Source organism: Felis catus, chromosome C1, assembly GCF_018350175.1.
Source record: "Felis catus isolate Fca126 chromosome C1, F.catus_Fca126_mat1.0, whole genome shotgun sequence".
In the NCBI taxonomy this organism is placed as follows: domain Eukaryota; kingdom Metazoa; phylum Chordata; class Mammalia; order Carnivora; family Felidae; genus Felis; species Felis catus.
In genome coordinates, this window is record NC_058375.1 from 158923018 (window position 1) to 158943237 (window position 20220).

The 20220-nt window shown below is 40.9% G+C and overlaps 1 protein-coding gene across 8 annotated transcripts in view; it reads left to right on the forward strand.

Moving 5' to 3' along the window:
* The window catches only part of MYO3B (myosin IIIB), a 475983-nt gene that overhangs the window by 87910 nt on the left and 367853 nt on the right, over window positions 1-20220 (forward strand). For 7 of the 8 annotated variants that reach the window (XM_045033929.1, XM_045033933.1, XM_045033932.1 and 4 more), the window contains 3 exons: window positions 10308-10412; window positions 10657-10756; window positions 13724-13800. In XM_045033929.1, the coding sequence (XP_044889864.1) occupies window positions 10308-10412; window positions 10657-10756; window positions 13724-13800 (282 nt within the window). Of the gene's footprint in view, window positions 1-10307; window positions 10413-10656; window positions 10757-13723; window positions 13801-20220 lie in introns of those variants that run through there. The other variant, XM_045033934.1, reaches the window with a different exon arrangement.

The window sequence follows — 20220 nt, forward strand, 5'->3', positions numbered from 1 at the left end:
GAATATAGGAGTGCAGCTAGAAAAGGTTATTTTCTTCCTTAAATTGGGAACATTTCGTAGAAAACACGTTCCAATTGATTGCAACTCATTTTCAAAAATTGCTAACCCAAGGTTTATTGGACTCATCAAGTTTGGATTAGTCCTTTCATATTCATTAATCTTCATCTTAGATCAGGTTCCCTCAAAACAGACTGAGCGTCATGTGTGGCAGGTTTACTGGAGAGTTCTTGCAGGAGCTAGACCTGGAAGGAAGTGAGGAGGGCAAGACTGGGTGAGGGAGACCTGGAATAGCAGTGCAGTTGCAACAGAGGTCTCTGCCAATTCTCTAGGAGTTAGAGAGCACGGATGCTTTTGTAGAGCTGTCCTGGGTTGTACCTCTGCATCAGCCAGTCACAACTGTGTGCCACCCTGAAGGGGGTGTGACCTTAGGGGAAGCGGTTCCCTGTAGCCAGGGGAAATTCCTAGTGAGTGGTGCTGTTGGGAACTGGGAGTAGCCAGTGTTCCTGGCAGCATTCCCTCTGAAGAAGAAATCTGAAAGGAGCACCACTGTATCCACTGTGATCCTGCCTTTTTTCTTCCTTATTAATGGTAATGGATGTGTGTATCTGGGTGTAAAAGAGTCAATTACCTACCATTCCATTCCTCATGAGACTAAAATGGCTAAGGTGTAATAATGATAGTATATAAAGTTAGTAAATTAGGACAGGTCTGTCGCCTCATGCTCACTAGGCCCAGCCTGATTTGTTCTGGATTCTGCCCCTCTGAACCAGCAGATGCCCCGTGCCTGAGCTCCCATATGCAGTCCAGGAGCACGTGCACACATGTGAAAGCTTAAGAGAGAAGCACCAAGCAAGAAGAGGTCAGGCCTCAATTCATCATCTACCCTCTTGTCCGAATCTTTTGCCTGGCTGTGAGAGGGCCTGGGCATAGAACAATATATACTGGCTGCCATGGCAACTGTGTATGGAGAATTCATTTGTTATATTCAAATGGGGTAATCTGCAGGGACACCACTTTGTACATTTCTGTCATATCAATTGCCTTCCTCAGAATATGACTATGTAAGGGGCTTCGGTTTTCAAAGATCATCTTTGTCTATTTAGTTGGCCGGTTGTCATATATCATGTTCTCATAGTATCATCTTTTGGATTTTATTATTCCCTACCCCTTCCCTGAAAACATATTTTATCCGGACAGTGAGCTCTAGAATAACATTAATTTAAAAAAAAATTTTTTTTTAACGTTTATTTATTTTTGAGACAGAGAGAGACAGAGCATGAACGGGGGAGGGTCAGAGAGAGGGAGACACAGAATCTGAAACAGGCTCCAGGCTCTGAGCTGTCAGCACAGAGCCCGACGCGGGGCTCGAACTCACGGACCGCGAAATCATGACCTGAGCCGAAGTCGGCCACTTAACCAACTGAGCCACCCAGGCGCCCCAACATTAATTTTTAAAATGCTGTTTTTCTTAGAACATGGAAAGTATTGTTTCTAGGGTGTCTGATTATATTCTTCTTCAGCTCTCTAAGATCTCCATGTCTTAAATCTCATTGCAGTTTAATAATGGAAGTACAGTGACCAAGAAATCTTAGTTTCAGTTCATTTTCACCCCCTGACTGAAAAAGGCTGTATGTTCAGACATGGAGAACTGGAATTTCCAGGAATTTTCCAGGACTTTAAAAGAGGCCGCCCCTTGATGTGACCAGGCAGGCAGGTAGGCTTTTCAGGCCTGTGGCCACCTGGAGAATAAATGCTCTTCCTGATGAGGATATTGAACATCAGCCCCTCAGGCATGGCCATGGCAGCCAGAAAGGGCTGGGCATGGCCTTGAAAGATGAGAAGGAGCCCAGAGCTATGAACTAAGCTTCATGCAAATGCTCCCCTGGCAGGTGCTTGCTTTTTCAGGGTGACCACAGACAGGTAATGAAGTTGCCCCGTGATACTGAATTATTCATACATCAGCAATACAATATGCTGACATTTATGCTTTTTGCAAGTTGTTTTGGCCCATGCCAAAGTTGGTAGTATGGGGAACCAGATATCCTTAGTCTTTTTTGTCCCTGAATGGGCCATCTGTGTCAGGCTGCTGGGTGGTTAGGTGTGTCCAGTGCCTATAATATGCTGATAGAAAAAGGGACTCCTAGGCTTCTAGAACTGGCCTTGACCTTTCTTTAGGTCAGTCCCCTGGTATTCAGTTGAAGAGCAGAGGCCCAGGAAGGAGTGACATGGCAGAACTGGAGGGAGAACCACACTTGAGAACTTGTCTCCCGTCATGTGTTGCTGCTGCCTGTGGCACTGTCTGCCAGTCCTGGGAACATAGACTTGGCTTCTCTGGCTGGGAGCAAAACAGTTTCTGGACACACACACACACACACACACACACACACACACACACATACACACTCACAGCAGGAAGCCCATGATGATCTACATAGCACCCTGATTATTTTGCTTTATCTGCAGTTTTTCAAGGCAAGCTTTAGGAGACTCACACAATAAACTTATGATCTGTTTAATATTCTTATTATGTATATTGAGATTAAATTTATGTTACTTTTGCTCTTTCCTTGCTGAATGAGATGAAAGGACCAGTGAGAAGCTACTCTATAGAGCAATTCGAGAGAATAGAAAAATGTTATTAATAGCCCCCTTAAATCATCACAACTCTGAAAACAAAAGCAAATAAAAATGTCATTGCTGAAATTCATTACTAATTGTTAGCAGAAAGTAAACCAAAGGTCTCTTTCATGACAGACACCTATTATATTAGAAAGGTGTGGAGAGAAAACACTTACACTTAATAACATTTGGAAAATTTGTGAATAAGTTTTCATCTAAATGAGTATTAAAATTTAAAACTCCGTAAGTCCTATTATCTCTCACCTAAATGAAATATAATAAGAATTTAGACCTTTAAGAAAAGCATGGTATTCAGAAAAAATACCTAGTATGTGCTAAGGCATAAACTATATTTTCTCTTTTTCCCTTTTAGCATAAAATGTTCAGCAGATAGAAACTGTTAATTTCAATATGAATCATGTGTTAAACTTAAAAGAAATGGTTTGGAGTTTAGTGCACATAAATGAGGCTGTAAAGTAAAATATTTATAAAACCGGATAAAATAATTAGCTTTTTAAAAAATTATTTTATTTCATCGGAGATTTGTGTATAAGTTCAATAACTAAGCCAGGTTGGAGTGGGGGTGGGGAGGGAGACACCTGTGTCCAGTTTTTGCTTCTATTTAAGGCCCTAGAAAGTCCTGGATAGGCCTGAATTTCATTGCAAGTGTTATACTTTAAAACTGTTCTCACCCACTGATATTGTGGCATGAATCAAGTTTATCATGTGAACGAACCAGGGTTGCAACAGGGCTCTGATGGGTTGGAACCTAGGACTGGTACTTTGGGTTGACCAGAGATGGTTAGCAAGCACTGCTTCAGACAGCAGCCTCTGGTGGGGTTCTAGAATGAGAGTCACTGGAGTGCTGGGCGTCAGAAGGAAGGTATAGGAACCCTGGGAGTGGAGAGGAATTTGCATCCTATGTACATGTACTGTCTGTGCTCAGAGAAAGCAAGGGAGAGTTTGAAGTGTGACAATGACCCTGTCCACCCTGGAGAGAGACAAGATGGAAGTAGGGAGTCTTGCGGCCCACCTGCCTCTCAGAGTGGGAGCATCTCTCCACTGTGACTGGAACTCTAGAGTTGCAAGTGACACAGTGTTCATTCTTCTTGGTGCAAGCCATTGGCTTCAGCTGGTGTCAGCAAAATAAACACAGTCTGCCCCAACAGTGTGGAGGAAAAGTATGTTGTTCTGGACTTACTGAGAGATGGATGATGTCCAACAGGGTGCTTCCTGAGGCATCTTATTCAGTAGTTTTGACAATTCTTATCTTTTGCTTTATGCCCTCTGTAGAGCCTAACACACCTGAAAGATAAAATCCACTGAACAAAAGGGCACCAAAGAGAAATTCCTCTGAATTCTGCAATCTGACTAGGTCAAATCAACATGCCAGTACAGAATCTACTTGCAAGTTGGAGCTTTGACTAGAATAGAGGCCTGTTGATGGTACTGCATGGGCCATTCTTTAATAACATGGAGGAAAGTTGATGGCTTATTGAGCAAGGAACATTTTATTGCTTGAAATTATGGCCATCTTAGCAAGTGCACATACTGTGATTGAATCAATATTCAACGGTGTTTTGGAAAATAGATGTGGTACATAAATGATTTTTCTATTTTTCTTGGTTTGCAGCAAAATGCTCATTAAATTCTAGATGCATCCAGCTGCCACATTTCCTGAATGCTGAGGGCATAGGGAGGAAAGCAGGGATGGTGACACACCTCTGTGTTTGAATCTGATGGCTGGCAGAGTGGGTGGGAATGAAGGGCTGCAGGTGCCAACATTCAGGGGTGGGGCGGGAGGCACGGTTGCCTTCTTACAGTTCTAAGGGGATTATTTATTTAATGCAGGTAAATGTAATTCCTTGTCATGCTTTTAAAATATTCATTTCACTGAACATTTGTACTGGTAGGACAATTGTCAGTGTGTACCTGCTTTCCTTTTTTGTACCAGGTACCCACAGTCCTTTTTCTGTAAGCCACAGGTTGCCCTTTAAAACTTTGCTGGGGAGCTTTTCAATTTCACAGGACAGCTTCCTCTTAAGGGGCCCTGAACAGTTTAATTGTATGTTTTTGTGAAGCACAGGAAGTCGCACAGCTCTTAAACTCTGACATTTAGTGAACAAACGGCACCTACCCAGTAAGATCCTTTTGTTGTTTTTAAACCCACAGCTCAGTTTTGATCCTGCTGACAAAATGGCTGCTCTTAATCTCTTCACAGGTTCTAGAGCTATGAAGACAGTTTGTAAGTTGGCTACCTATATAAAATATCGCTGAATAGGCTTCTGTTGCAAAAGTGGCCACTGTTAAAGTAGGGCAGGAGATACTAAAATGAGGTTTCAGGGAAAAATTCCAGGGTTGAGTTAGCTTGGATCATCACCCAGCATTTAATTTAATTTTTCTCTCAGTAGAATTTTAATAGTGCACTTGCAATTCAACAAAGCATGTGCCTCCCTGAGACAGGGGCCAGGCTGAGGGGAGGCTCTGATGAAGGGGTTATAGTACCTTGTACTCCTATTACTGCTTTGGCTTTAGAGGATCAAAGAACTTTATTGCTGTTTTCCTTAGTCTCACAAGATTCCTAGGCTCTCTTCTTTACTTTCTACATCCAGTTGGTCAGAAATTACAGCAGATTCTATCTCCTAAAAGCCTCCTGTATCTGTCCCTGAATCTTCATCCTCATGACTTTTGCTTTTTGACCTTGCCTTTCTTGATTGCTTCAACACCTCCTAGCAGGTGTCCAGTTTCTGATGTCTTCCTATTCTGTCTGCTCTCCAGTCTGCTACCCTGGTCTTTGTAGAATACGAATCTGAACAGAGACCTCTTGCCTAAAACTTCCCATAGCTTACCATTCCTATCTAATGATCTATTATGGTGTTGTAATACATGTGTGTATAGTAATAAAGCCCATACTCCTTAGCAGGGCACACCTGTCATTTCCTGCTCCCCACCTTCCTTCCCCATCTCCCTGCCCTAGGATTCTGGCACCCTTTGTTCTAATAGTAGCTCAGTATTTAGATGATAGATGATAGATGCCCTTCCCTTTCTTGTCCACCTGCTGTAAACTCATTTGTTCCTTTAAAGTCATTGTAAATGTTACATCCTCTGAGAAGATTTCCCTGACTGTCTCCTCCTCTATCTCAGGAGACGCCACCATTCCGTTTTTGTGCCACCACACTACCTCAAGCACACCCTTGCTTCCACATGCCATACCCTTATTACTCATGTGTCCATTACTGGTGGTGACCTCTTTGAGGGCAGGGACTATATTGTATTCATGAATGAGTAATGGGTCATAAGCTGAACAGTCACAAACTATTTAGAACAAAGAGGTAAATTTCTTTTCAATAACTGAACTCAACTTTGTTCTTGAGCCCCCAGCCTGCCTAGAGAAGACAACTGATTTTAATTCATTCTGTTAAACTTAGTCCAACGGAGTGACTTCTTTGGAAAGGGGCAGATTCTATTTATATCCCATTTTCACAGTCTGGGTCAAATCTTAATCATTTGGGTAAGGACTTAAATTTTTTAGAGCCTCTTCTTTTCTTCTTCCTCTTCCCTTCTCCCTGGGTGGCACCTGGATCTGGGTACAGGAGATGCTCAGATAAAGCTAAAACATTGAGGACAGGGGCCTTGAATTGTGTGGTGAACCCTAAGTCCCCATACCGTCTGGCTTTGGTATCTCTCCATGTCCTTGGTCCCTGATACTCCTTCCTATTATGAGGTCCTCACTTTTTTTTGTCCTTCTCATTCAGCCTCTAGTCTTGTCCCTGTCTCCAAATGGAACATAAAGTTCTGAATCTTCTGCAAGTCATGAGTGGGCTGTAGGGAACTATTAAAATCCCAGCCTTGGTCAGCCTCACCTTGCCCTGCTGCCATTTCTGCTCAACATGGACACCTCTTTGTTGTCATGAAGCTTTATAGATTGAAAGATTTAAAGAGTGAAAGAAGGTCATGAGAAATTAAAGTTTTATTACAGTTGTTTCCTTATTTAACCCCTCAAGAGGGAGCAATGTCACTCTAACCTTGTTCTCTCAAGCTCTCTAAGCTCTATGCCACCAACTTTAGAAGGGCTTTTCTTTTTCTTGAGAACTTCCCTTATGTCACGTCCTATGTTGTTCCATGATCACCATTTGATTCTGTGGTCAGTTCTCCAGTATTTGTTCCTTGAAATGTAGAACCTAGTTTATGAAGTTCTAGAAAATTATTTTTGTCTGGTGAAAGAAAGCTGAGCTTTTAAGACTATTATACAAATCATGGTACTAAAAATGCATTCATTGCCCAAAAGGATATTAGGTTGAATATTGAATGTTATTTGCCCTTTCAGGGTCACACAAAACATAGAATCAAAAGAACGAGGAATCCTTTAGAAACCATTATTACCCTGGTACTCAATGTTAGGGCCATCGGAGTGATCGGTGTTGAATGACAAGTTACACCTGACATTGGTAGAGAGTAGATTCCAAGGGAACTTCAGTTGCAAACTGATGGGACTTTTGTCACCTTCAGTGCATTTCACTGTTTTCAGGGTGCCTCCTAAATCGTTCCTGATAGTAAGTTTGTTGTAATTTTAAAGACTGCTAATTCTGTATTAGATTTTTAGTCATACTGTTGCTTATGAGCAATTTAAATGGTAAAAAATGGGCAGATTCAGTTCCAGGTAATTTTGATTGTTAATGTGTATGCAAGGTATCTGCCATATATGTAGCAGGGAATGATACACACGTAAAATAAAAACATCTACTCACCCTTTATTAAAACATTGCAGATATTCATAATTAGAGTAAAATAGATCCTCATGTATTATTATCTTGATAAAGAGTTGTCTTCTTTTTTCTTTTTTAATATATGAAATTTATTGTCAGATTGGTTTCCATACAACACCCAGTGCTCATCCCAAAAGATGCCCTCTTCAATACCCATCACCTACCCTCCTCTCCCTCCCACCCCCCATCAACCCTCAGCTTGCTCTCAGTTTTTAAGAGTCTCTTATGCTTTGGCTCTCGCCCACTCTAACCTCTTTTTTTTTTTTTCCCTTCCCCTCCCCCATGGGTTTCTGTTAAGTTTCTCAGGATCCACATAAGAGTGAAACCATATGGTATCTGTCTTTCTCTGTATGGCTTATTTCACTTAGCATCACACTCTCCAGTTCCATCCACGTTGCTACAAAGGGCCATATTTCGTTCTTTCTCATTGCCACGTAGTACTCCATTGTGTACATAAACCACAATTTCTTTATCCATTCATCAGTTGATGGACATTTAGGCTCTTTCCATAATTTGGCTATTGTTGAGAGTGCTGCTATAAACATTGGGGTGCAAGTGCCCCTATGCATCAGTACTCCTGTATCCCTTGGGTAAATTCCTAGCAGTGCTACTGCTGGTTTATAGGGTAGGTCTATTTTTAATTTTTTGAGGAACCTCCACACTGTTTTCCAGAGTGGCTGTACCAGTTTGCATTCCCACCAACAGTGTAAGAGGGTTCCCATTTCTCCACATCCTCTCCAGTGTCTATAGTCTCCTGATTTGTTCATTATGGCCACTCTGACTGGCGTGAGGTGATATCTGAATGTGGTTTTGATTTGTATTTCCCTGATGAGGAGCGACGTTGAGCATCCTTTCATGTGCCTGTTGGCCATCCGGATGTCTTCTTTAGAGAAGTGTCTATTCATGTTTTCTGCCCATTTCTTCACTGGGTTATTTGTTTTTCGGGTGTGGAGTTTGGTGAGCTCTTTATTATAGATTTTGGAGACTAGCCCTTTGTCTGATATGTCATTTGCGAATATCTTTTCCCATTCCGTTGGTTGCCTTTTAGTTTTGTTGGTTGTTTCCTTTGCTGTGCAGAAGCTTTTTATCTTCATGAGGTCCCAATAGTTCATTTTTGCTTTTAATTCCCTTGCCTTTGGGGATGTGTCAAGTAAGAAATTGCTGCGGCTGAGGTCAGAGAGGTCTTTTCCTGCTTTCTCCTCTAGGGTTTTGATGGTTTCCTGTCTCACATTCAGGTCCTTTATCCATTTTGAGTTTATTTTTGTGAATGGTGTGAGAAAGTGGTCTAGTTTCAATCTTCTGCATGTTGCTGTCCAGTTCTCCCAGCATCATTTGTTAAAGAGACTGTCTTTTTTCCATTGGATATTCTTTCCTGCTTTGTCAAAGATTAGTTGGCCATACTTTTGTGGGTCTAGTTCTGGGGTTTCTATTCTATTCCATTGGTCTATGTGTCTGTTTTTGTGCCAATACCATGCTGTCTTGATGATGACAGCTTTGTAGTAGAGGCTCAAGTCTGGGATTGTGATGCCTCCTGCTTTGGTCTTCTTCTTCAAAATTACTTTGGCTCTTCAGGGCCTTTTGTGGTTCCATATGAATTTTAGGATTGCTTGTTCTAGTTTCGAGAAGAATGCTGGTGCAATTTTGATTGGGATTGCATTGAATGTGTAGAGAGCTTTGGGTAGTATTGACATTTTGACAATATTTATTCTTCCAATGCATGAGCACGGAATGTTTTTCCATTTCTTTATATCTTCCTCAATTTCCCTCATAAGCTTTCTATAGTTTTCAGCATACGGATCTTTTACATCTTTGGTTAGATTAAGAGTTGTCTTCTTTTAGGAGAGGTGCTAATCCGTGCCCATTCATATTTCCTTGTTTACCAAAAGCCATTTGACTCAAGCAGCCACAACCCAGGGGACCCCTGTTCCCCCTGCACTGTTCACTAGTTAAACCTTTCCCAAAACTTAGACAAAGTGCCCAGAGGAAACTTAGGTCTAAAGTGGGGTCTTAACCTTTATAAGAGAAAGGATTGCTCTGAGAATCTGAAGAAAGCTCTGAATTTTCTCAGAGAAAAAATGCAAGATGCATATACAACATGCATACCTACAATTTCAAGGTATTTCCATGTCCTGCTCACACCAATTAAGAACCTTTGATTTAAGACGGCATGTAGCAAGCCCAAACCTGCATATTGACCTCTACAGTTAGTAAAAATTATCCTTGAAAACCCTTACATTTCCATGAAAGTATAGTATGCCTGGTTCGTGTGCTCTCAAATCTCAGTAATATATAATACATAACAAAGAGCAAATATGCAAGATTTACTTTTACAGTATTTTTAATTACAGAAAAAAAAAAAAAGAAAGGCATAAAGTTGCTGAACACCCAGGGTTGAATATGAGAAGGTTAAATGCACATGTGAGGCAACTCCATTCCATAAATTTGACATGCAATGGCAACTCTGGAAAGAGCTGCTTGGTTGGGCTTCTGATGCCTGCAGTGCTAGCCCTGGAGACAGGAAGGTTTGAATTGAGATTTATTTCCTCCCAGTAGCAACGGCATCCATCTTTACCTCTTCCTATCTTTTCTTATCTTTAAAATGCATGTGTTTTTATTTTTTTTTAAATCGGCACTATTCATGTAAAATTAAAAGTATCCAATAAGTCACCATGATTACTCATATGCCTTCTCTTTCAAATGTCTAAGTAACTTGTGCTTTTATATTTCACTTGACAATCAACTTTTTAGACATGTACTTTGTATAATCTAAATCTGAAGTTTAATTATTCTGACCTGGAGTTTTGTGATCTGTAAATTTACTACATCAGGTCAATAATTAGTGAGCTTTTCTTCTTAACGTCTTTTTCTTTTTCTTTTGTATGTGCTCTGCTGTCTCTCTCTCCTCGGCCTTCCCTCTTGCAGTTGTGTAATGGGGGCTCAGTCACCGAGCTTGTCAAAGGTCTACTCAGGTGCGGCCAGCGGTTGGATGAAGCAATGATCTCATACATCTTATATGGGGCCCTCTTGGTAAGAATGTCCATCAAGCTGGGGATGACGTCAGAGGGGGCAATTTGTAATCTATCAGGATCACCATTGCATCTTAACAAGTGGAAATGGCCCTATAATATACAAGGTGCATAACAGCAAGGAGGTGTAGCCAAATGTGGACTTTGATTGGATTTTTAATAGTAGGGTAAAAATTGTCTTAAATAACCATTCAAATTTACCCTTTCTCTTTCCTGTTGTTTGGTCGTGGTGGGATGCCATGCAGGGCCTTCAGCATTTGCACAATAACCGAATCATCCACCGTGACGTCAAGGGGAATAACATTCTTCTGACAACAGAAGGAGGAGTTAAGCTCGTTGACTTTGGTAATGACTGCTTGTCGTTTGTTTTCTTGATGTGTGCAGTTTAGCCCAAGGCAACAATTTATTGGAATCTCAGAAGACTGGGGCCTCTCTGCTATCCCATAGGCTGAGGGACTTTTCCAGTCAAACACAGACTGGAGAGTGGGGGGTTACCAGATGGATCACCCTAGGAGATGCTGTTTGTTAATCTATTTTCAACTTTAGAAGCAGTTTTATTAAAGATAGAAAATAAAAGTGTTTTAAAAGAAGAATTTGATAGAAAAACTTTTTGGTTTTCTGGGAAGAATTTTGCATCTCAGGGCGATTGTCTATAATTTACATTTCGTCATTTCTTCTTTTGCATATGAAAAGAGAAAGCAGTTTGGTCTTTCAAATGACTTTTTCTAGCCTCAGGCACACTTATTCCCAGTGAGCAGAAGGTAAAATAGTCCTTTGGGTCTGGGAGCTAACATCCCTCTAAATTGTGATTATTGCTGCTACATGTGAGGCTGGTTGAACTGGAAACATTAAGAGGAAATGGAAATGTGAGAGGAAATGCAGAGCAATATCACCTAAGGCCAGAGACCTATTAAATATCTCCTTGCAACACTCATGTATTGATAGTCACAAACCATCAAACCATTTGGTTTTCCTTTTGTTCAACAACAGTTAGTACTTCCGTATGATTATTACAAATAATGAGAAAACATTTACAGAAGCACTTTTTAAAATGTTCTTTATCAAAGTCAACAAAATAGGAGAAAAGATTGATTATTTTGAATATGCATTATATTTTTGTTAAGTAAGAATTCAGTGTTAAAATGTGAATGATTAGCTCAGAAGAAATTTCTCAAAAATAAATGGAGTTACTTTAGGTGTATTGATCTATTTACTAAAAGAAAAACAAGCAAAGAAAAACAGCAAAGGGGCACTTTGTTCAAGTCTTATGCTCCTCTTTCTGAATAAGGAATGGTGTAACCTTATGAATGTGCTATGGATAACATCAGAAATGCCTTTTACACATAATCCCAAGGGCAGTGAATGTATTGTGAGGGAAAGAGCCTAGAAGGATGAGGATGGGGATTAATGCTGATTTATCTGCTTACCAGTTTTATGATTTGAAATGAGTCTCCTATCTTGCCAATAGAAGGCTCCTAAACTTCCAGTTGCTGGAAAAGGAATTTCTAGCAATTAAAAACAGGAAAGTTTAGTTTTTTCTTTAAGCAAAATCACAGTAGAGAACATGGCAAAATAACAAATTATCCATGGTCAATAGAGTTTAGAGAGTCCTCTTTTGATTTCTAATAAAGAGAATGCAAGCATCCAGTACAACCACCCACCCAGAGCAAGGCATGGGTCCTTGGCAAATCTGTGCCTGATTCAGGTTTTTAAGTTCTCATCACCAACAAGCATTAATGACAATGTTTGTCATTATGTTAAGGGCTGAATTAGATTTCTTTTGTTTTTTAATTAAAGATTTTTTATTTTTTATTTTTTTAAGCTTATTTATTTATTTTGAGAGAGAAAGAGAGAGAGCATGAGTCAGAGAGGGGCAGAGAGAGAGAGGGAGAGAGAGAGAATCCCAAGCAGACTCCATGCTGACAGGCTTGAACTCCTGAACCATGAGATCATGACCTGAGCTGAAACCAAGAGTTGGATGCTTAACTAACTGAGCCACCCAGGCACCCCTACATTAGATTTCTGCTTGGTATAAAAGAATACCTTATATTTGTAAAATACTGTACAATTTATAAAATATTTCACATTTATTTTCGTATTTGATCTTTAAGAAGAACCCTTATGGAAGCGCCTCAGTAACTCAGTTGGTTAAGCGCCTGACTCTTGACTTTAGCTCAGGTCATGATCTCACGATTCATGAGTTTGAGCCCCACATTGGGCTCAGTACTGGCAGTGTGGAGCCTGCCGGGGATTCTGTCTCCTTGTCTCTATCCCTCCCCTGCTTGCTCTCTGTCTTTCTCTCAAATAAAAACAAACTTTAAAAATTTTATTTAAAAAAGAAGAAGAACCCTGGCGTTAGGTGTGACAGGTATCATTATCTCCAGTTTGAGGATAAGAAAATTGAGGCTCAGAGTGAGGGAGTCTGTTTGAGGTCATACAATTAGGAAAAGGCATAATTGGGATGGAAAACAAGTCTTCTGACTACTAATCCAACACATCTGTGCTTCTACTTCACTCCCTTTTGTATAGAGAAGAGAGCTGTCTGAAGACTAAAATAGATAAAATACATTGGAATTACATTAAAATTCAGGTCCTCAGCACTGAGTCCTAGATAATAATATTATTAGTCAACTTTTTTTTCCATTTGACATGGTTGTCTTGCCAGGTTTCCAGGCTTCTAGGTAAGATAAGGGACTAAAAAGTTTTTACGTCTACACTGATACTCTATTATAGATAATACATGCCAATTTTCTTCCTCTGTAAAAAGAAGCACCACTTTAAGAAAGAAATCACCTGGAATATTTTGGAAATATAATAGGAAAATATTTTGGGTTTAGTTCTTGATATTTTCTTTTGATTCCAATTTTGCAGCACTATAGATAGGAACATTCATTAGGAAAACAAACTATTCTAGTGGTTTGGGTAGAGTGGTAAATGCTTCCACACAGTGGTTGGCAAAGTATGGTGTCTCAGCTGAATCTGTTCTGCCTCCTGTTGTATGACATGTGAGAGAAGAATGACTTCTACATTTTTAAATGATTGGGGGAAAAAAATGAAAAGAATATTTTATGACTTGTGAAAATTATATGCATCCATAAATAAATTTTTATGGCAACACAGCTGTACTTATTTGTTTCTGTGTTGTCTGTGGCTGCTTTTTGCTCTCCACGGGCAGGGTTGAGTAGTTCTGATGGAGACCATGTGGCTCGCAAAACCTATCGACTCTCTGACCGTTGATGGAAAAAGTTTGCCAGCCTCTGGTCTAGCATCATCCTCTGCTCACTGATGAATTACGATACCCTTTTCCTATAGGTGTCTCAGCTCAGCTCACCAGTACACGTCTACGGAGAAACACATCTGTTGGCACCCCGTTCTGGATGGCCCCTGAGGTAATCAGAAGGCACTTATTTGTGTTTGTTGAGTACCTTGATACTGTGCCTTTTTACGGGGAAGTCATATACTTCACAAAATTTTCAGAACTGTAAGTTCTGCTTTGGTCAGTGATAATGATGACACATAATCTCAAAAAACGCAGGATTTAGTCACAGCTAACCCATAGGGTACCTTCATGCAATTAGAAAAAGGTATTCCCCCCGGAAGATGCAGCCCTTTCCAAGGGTCATGGCTTGGCAAGTTTACCCAGCCTTTGTGTAAATTAGAAAAAGTTGCCTTCCCTGGATAGATGCAGCCCCACAAACACATGGCTTATTGATAAAGAGAAAGATTTCAGCTCCAAATGGATTACAGCACTATATACAGAAGAAGTCCTGGTTGTTTTTTGCTACCAGGTACATGGCAACTTCTCTTGTGTACTTTTTTGGCTCTCTAGCAAAACCTGGGATTTGACCCTAGTTTGGTTCTGGCATCATCACAGAACCCTCTGTGAGATGATGCATGTAGAAGTTTGGGGAATTTTCCAACTAGATAAGGCATACCCTGAAATACTGATACAGCTTTGCTTGCCAGGTCAGCATTTAATTCCACCATACTGAGGCCTGTGCCCTGCGCCGGTCTCTGGGATTAAGCAAATGGGTGCTTTTAATAAGAGGACTCAGGCAGTCATCTCGTTAGAGGTCTTTCTATCTATTCTGTCCCCATGGCTGTCTTTCCTCTGTGTGACTGTACGGGAGGTCTCCTAACACAGTAATCAGTTCACATCAATATGCTCATAGTTTTTCAGTGGCTCGCCATTGTCTATGGTCCTCTCTTTCATACTTGGGTAACGGACAGGCTCATTTTAGAGAAAAAGAAAACGCCTGCAGATTCCAGGGTTTACTTAAATCTTAAATGTTTCTTAAGTAGGATTTAAAAAACATGAAACTAGATATAAACTCCTTATTGCTTATATTTATAGAACTATGAACCTAAAAGGAAAAAATGTGTTATAAAAAAACTACAAAGCCAGTATCATTCAAGTAAGTACCTTTAATTTAATGAGACAAATGACACTGTTTTGTGAAACTCAGTTGTCCTTTGCAGTGTAAGTATGTTTCAGAGTGTGACAGTATAAATTACTTTGAGTTATTTTGTCATACTTAGTACTGTACCATGTGGTGACCCACCACTTCATTTCAGCTAGGGTGATCTTTGTTCAAACAGCATCTCCTTTGGTCTCTAACTGGTACATGTCTCTTGGCTTATGCCAACTTAATAATAAACATAAGTACAGGCACTGAAATTGTGAGGCAAATGGTCATCCATATTTAGAATATGTTTTTATCACTGTTCTCTGATTTTATTACTAATAAAGTCATCATTGCAGCAGAAACAAAAACATAAAGAATTTTCATAGGGACTTTGTGAACCCTACTTTGAGTAACACTGCAGGACAGAGTCAAAACTCCTTTGGATGGTAAACAAAGCCCTTCATATTCCAGCCCCTGTCTACCTGTCCAGTCTCATCTCAGGTTACTGTTCCCCAATTTACTTGTTCTTAAGCCTCAACAGTAGTGAACAGGTTCATCCCAAATCCATCTTGACCCTTCCACGCATTGCTATATCTTCTGGAGTAGGCCTCAGACCCCTGAAACATTCCTTCTCAGTCTTCAAGTCTCAGCTCAAATGCATCTCTATCCCCTAAGAAACCTTCCCTAATGCATGGCTGACACTGAGGCTCCTATCCCTAAGTTTCCACTACAACCTTTTAGTCTCCATTAGTACACCATGATCATCCCATTGTAATTGTTGGTAGGGTCTTAGGATGTCTAGTTCTCAGCATGGTCCTTGATACAGAGTAGGTGCTCATAAGCCTCTATTGGATGAATGAATCCATTGGTTAAAAAAAGCCAAAGGAGAAGATGAAATTGAAGGGTAGTTTGAGGAGGCTTTACAGCTAGTATTAAAAAATTTCTCTGTAGATTTTGATTGATCTGTTATTGAAGGAAAGCATAACTGAGGCCACTCAACTCACATTTAGGGTGGCATAACACAGAAGATGTTGTTCTTGTTCTAACAGCAAGCTGGTGTTCTTAGAATCACACAATGTAAATAAGAGAAGCCTGCCTTTGGCTTCGTACGTTTCTTATGAGGTGTTTGTGGCTTCTCAGTTTTAGCCACGTTGAATAAAATATGTGGACTGTTTCTGTAAGGGGCAGTTTTGTGGTCTGTGGTGAGCTTCTATTGCCCAGATTGTCTGGAGCTGGTTGTGTTATCAGCAGGGAAAAGCCAGTGTCCCATCTTACCTGCTGTAGTGGTCAAGTTGAGGAGTACGCAGATTGCGGTGTGGAAACCTCGACAGTGCCTTTCAGGAGCAAGTGCCCAATTGCTCGTGCATGCCTCAAAGACTCTCTCAGGATGTGTGCTGGTGCCCAGTATGCTCTGAGTCCTAGGCTGCAGTTCTTGGGACTCAAGCCTGCACAATCCTTACATTTTTATTTTCTTATTTTTTTTAGAAGTATATTTATTTATTTTGATTGACAGAAAGAGTGAGCAGAGAAGGGGCAGACAGAGAGGGAGAGAGCAGACAGAGCAGACAGAGCAGGCTCTGTACTGTCATTGTGGAGTGTGACGTGGAGCCTGGTCTCACGTGACATGGGGCTCAAACTCACAAATTGTCAGATCATGACCTGAGCCAAAACCAAGAGTCGGAGGCTTAACCAACTGAGCCACCTAGGCAACCCCATCACATTTTTTTTTTCTAAATGGAGAATTACTTTTTCCAACAAGGCTTCTTTTTGCTTCCTATTTCTCCCTAAATATGTCCACAGGAACAGTCTTCCATTAGTCAGTTCAATTCCACAAACGTGTGCTCTCCCTGGTGAGCAAGGCTTTGGGCCAAGAGCAGTCCTTGGAAGTATAATCAGTAGTGGTTGAAATGAACATTGTCTTCAAGTGATGGCCTGCATAGCATGTTGATCTTAATATACATTTACTTCTCTAGTGTGAATAAGTGGTGTTTAGATTAAATATGGCAACAATGTATGCAATGCCAATATCAGGGGAATGAAATCATTGCAGGTGACCAGTGCTTTTATTTTGAAAATGCAGCTGAAAGATCCTTGATCCTGTTTAATTCTGAGAAATGGAACCGAATTATTCTTTTCCCAATTTTGTTTCCATTTTTATTTCACCAGCTTGAGTAACTTCAATATTTAATTCAAATAGGCTGTACTACAAACCAGGTAGCTAATGGAATGTGACCATACCACAACCAAATGTTGACGAGCAGTCCAAACGCATAGTTCACTGGGACAGCTCAAAGTTGTAGTGTGAACTGACTCTTACGTTGTCAACACTCTCCACTTATTTCCTCTCACTGTCTCATTTGGATACTACTAAAGTTGAAAAATACTGGGTAAAAGCGGTATCAGCTCAGCCATATAGAATAAGAAAAATTCTAGGGAGTGCTCTTAGGGTGATAGTACTTGGAAACAATGCTCCTGGGGAAATACTGCCTAGCATAGTAAAAGGGTTAATCTGAAAGTCAAGATCAAAAAAATAAATCAATAAAAGTCAAGATCAGTACAATTTTTTATAAACTGAGTATATCGGTAACGTACTACGACCCAGGGAAGGCAAGAGATAGGTGGTTGCAGAGTGTGTTGGTTCAGCAGCTCAGTAAAGCCATCAAAATCCAGGCTGCGACTGCTGCAAGCTGCATGGCTTCACTGTTGGGGACTGTCTTGGGGGCAGTCGTGACAACATTGCCTGTGAGTATCTGAGGGGCAGTAGTAGCTCCAGCATTCCAATAGCCACCAGTGAAGTACTCTTGGTACAAATAGACACCCCCCCTTTACTTCCATGAGGCTGATCATGTGGTCAGCCAAGAAGTTAAAGAGGGTTCTTCTCCTGTCCTGGAGTCAAAGACTGTCCACTCCATATTAGTTTTCTAGGACTGCCATAACAAAGTAGTACCAACTTGGCTTAAAACAACAGAAAATTATTATCTCCTCGTTCTGGAGGCTAGAAGTCCAAAATCAGGGTGTCAGCAGGGCTGTGCTCCCTCTGAAGCCTCCAAGATCCTTTCTGGCTTCTTCTTAGCTTCTAGCAGTTTGCTGGCAATCTTTGGTATTCTTTGGCCTGTGGCTGCATAACTCTAATATTTGCCTTTGTAGTCACATGGCACTCTCTTTGTCTGTCTCTGCCTTAACGTGGCCATCTTCTTATAAGGTCGCCAGTCATATTGTATTAGGGGCTCACCCTACTCCAGTATGACCTCATCTTAACTAATTACACCTGTAGCAACTATTTTCAAGTAAATTTTCATTCTGAGGTTCTGAGGGTTAGCACTTTAAAATGTTTTCTTTGGAAACACAATTCAACCCATAACAGCCCTCCAAATACTTAGCACCCCTGCTTTGTAGTAAGTAATTCAAGTTTCCAGGGGAATCAGTCAGTCATTTGGAACCTACAAGTCAGGTTTGCATGTTACAGGTATTAGCTTAGAGAGTTCAGCTTTGACTGTCTGCACATGCACGCATGAGTGTGCACACACATACATACTGTTCTCTCTCAGCCTCAGGTGTTTAAGGCAAACATCGTTCTTACTGGATGTACTAAGCATAACATATTGCCTTCCCACATGGGGGCTTAACACCTTCAGAATTTTGTTCTGTCCTACCTGATCTCTGGCCAAGAATTTTTTATTATCTCCTGAGATGTTTGGCACTGGTGACCTCCCTCAACCCTCTGTATACGTTGAGCCTCTGGTCTCCCTGACTCTTACTTTAGCCTGTATCTTAGACATGTATATTTTTTAATGCAGTCTTCCCATTAGCTATGTTTATTGTCTCTTTTCTCCTCTACTGTCTCCTGTCAGCCAATTTCTTATAATAAATAATATGCATAATAGTGTTGCACATTTGCATACAGCTTTCACAGATATATTTTTTTAAATGTTTATTTATTTTTGAGAGAGAGAGAGACAGAGTGTGAGTGGGGGAGGGCAGAGAGAGAGGGAGACACAGAATTCGAAGCAGGCTCCAGGCTCTGAGCTGTCAGCACAGAGCCTGACGCACAGCTCAAACTTGTGAACTTTGAGATCATGACCAGAGCTGAAGTTGGACGTCTAACTGACTTGGGCCACCCAGGTGCCCCTACAAATATATTTTTTTAGTGCTCACACCTACCTGTGAGGATGCCAGTTAGGCATGATTATATTGCCTTTATGTGTAAGAATCCAAGCCTCTGCCAGGCTGTGTTCCCAGGGACACTGAGTAGGTAGGTGAGTAACAGTGACCAGAATCTATCTGTATGTTTGACTCACTGAACTGGAACCCATGCCCATTGTCAGGATTGGTATCGCTCAGCTAGTGTTTGCATCATATACTTGCCTGGTAATATCCTGGGCTATAGCAAAAAGGGTACACAAGCCTACTTTATGTTTATTTATGATGATGGTGGAGGGGGGCAGTTGGGGGAACTGATCCTCTGTCTTCCTTTCCCACCATCACACATAGCAAAGAATTAAACTGAATGTTGTAAATGACTGAAACTAAACAAAAAGGACCAAAGTTGTCATTATTGTTTTTATGGGGGACATTTGTGGACTGTGTTAAAATTATGCCTTATAGTAACTGGTATGCATAGGTGTGGCCGTGCTGATTAAGAAATTTTTGAAAGACTTCCATTCTGGATGGTAAGTGGTTGGCATCCAGGGCCCCTTGAGTGCTCCTCGGCCACCAGAGGTGCCTGTCTCTTTCCCTGGGAGCCCAGATCTGCTAATGGTCTAACACCTGCAGGTAATGTCTGGCAAGCAGGGGACCTCAAGGAAGAACTCCAGCTGAATGTCAGACAGTTTGAATATTGTACCTGCTAAACATGCGTATGGTGGGAAGGAAACTTTCACTTGCTGAGGACCCATCAATATATCAGGAAGTAGGATAGGGATATTTAACACATTATTTTATTTGATTCTATATTAGACATTATTTTCTCCATTTTACCACTGAGGAAAGTGAGGCTCAAAGAAGTGTATAGGAGATGTCAGGCCCAAATTCACATACCTCGTAAGTAGAGGAATGGTTTGGCTTTTCCGAGAGCATGGGCATGCAAGTCCCGTTTGACAGATGAGGAAACTAAGGCAGGGAGAGGCTATTCTCTGTGATAGTTCAGATAGTTCAGTCTTGGTTCTAGAATTCAGGTTTCCTAGCCCACCAGCCTTGTACTCTTTCACTTTAATGTATTCACACAGAGTGTTCAGTGTGGAAAATGTGTGCTGAGACAGCTCAAACAACAAAGACCTGCAGAGATATAGCAGAAGAATACTCTGAAACTGGAGTGTGAGACACATCATTTTAAAAGACATATGTGAAGGACCTATCACCTGTAATTTGTAGTTGACTACACTTTGTAGTCCTACCAGTGAGAGA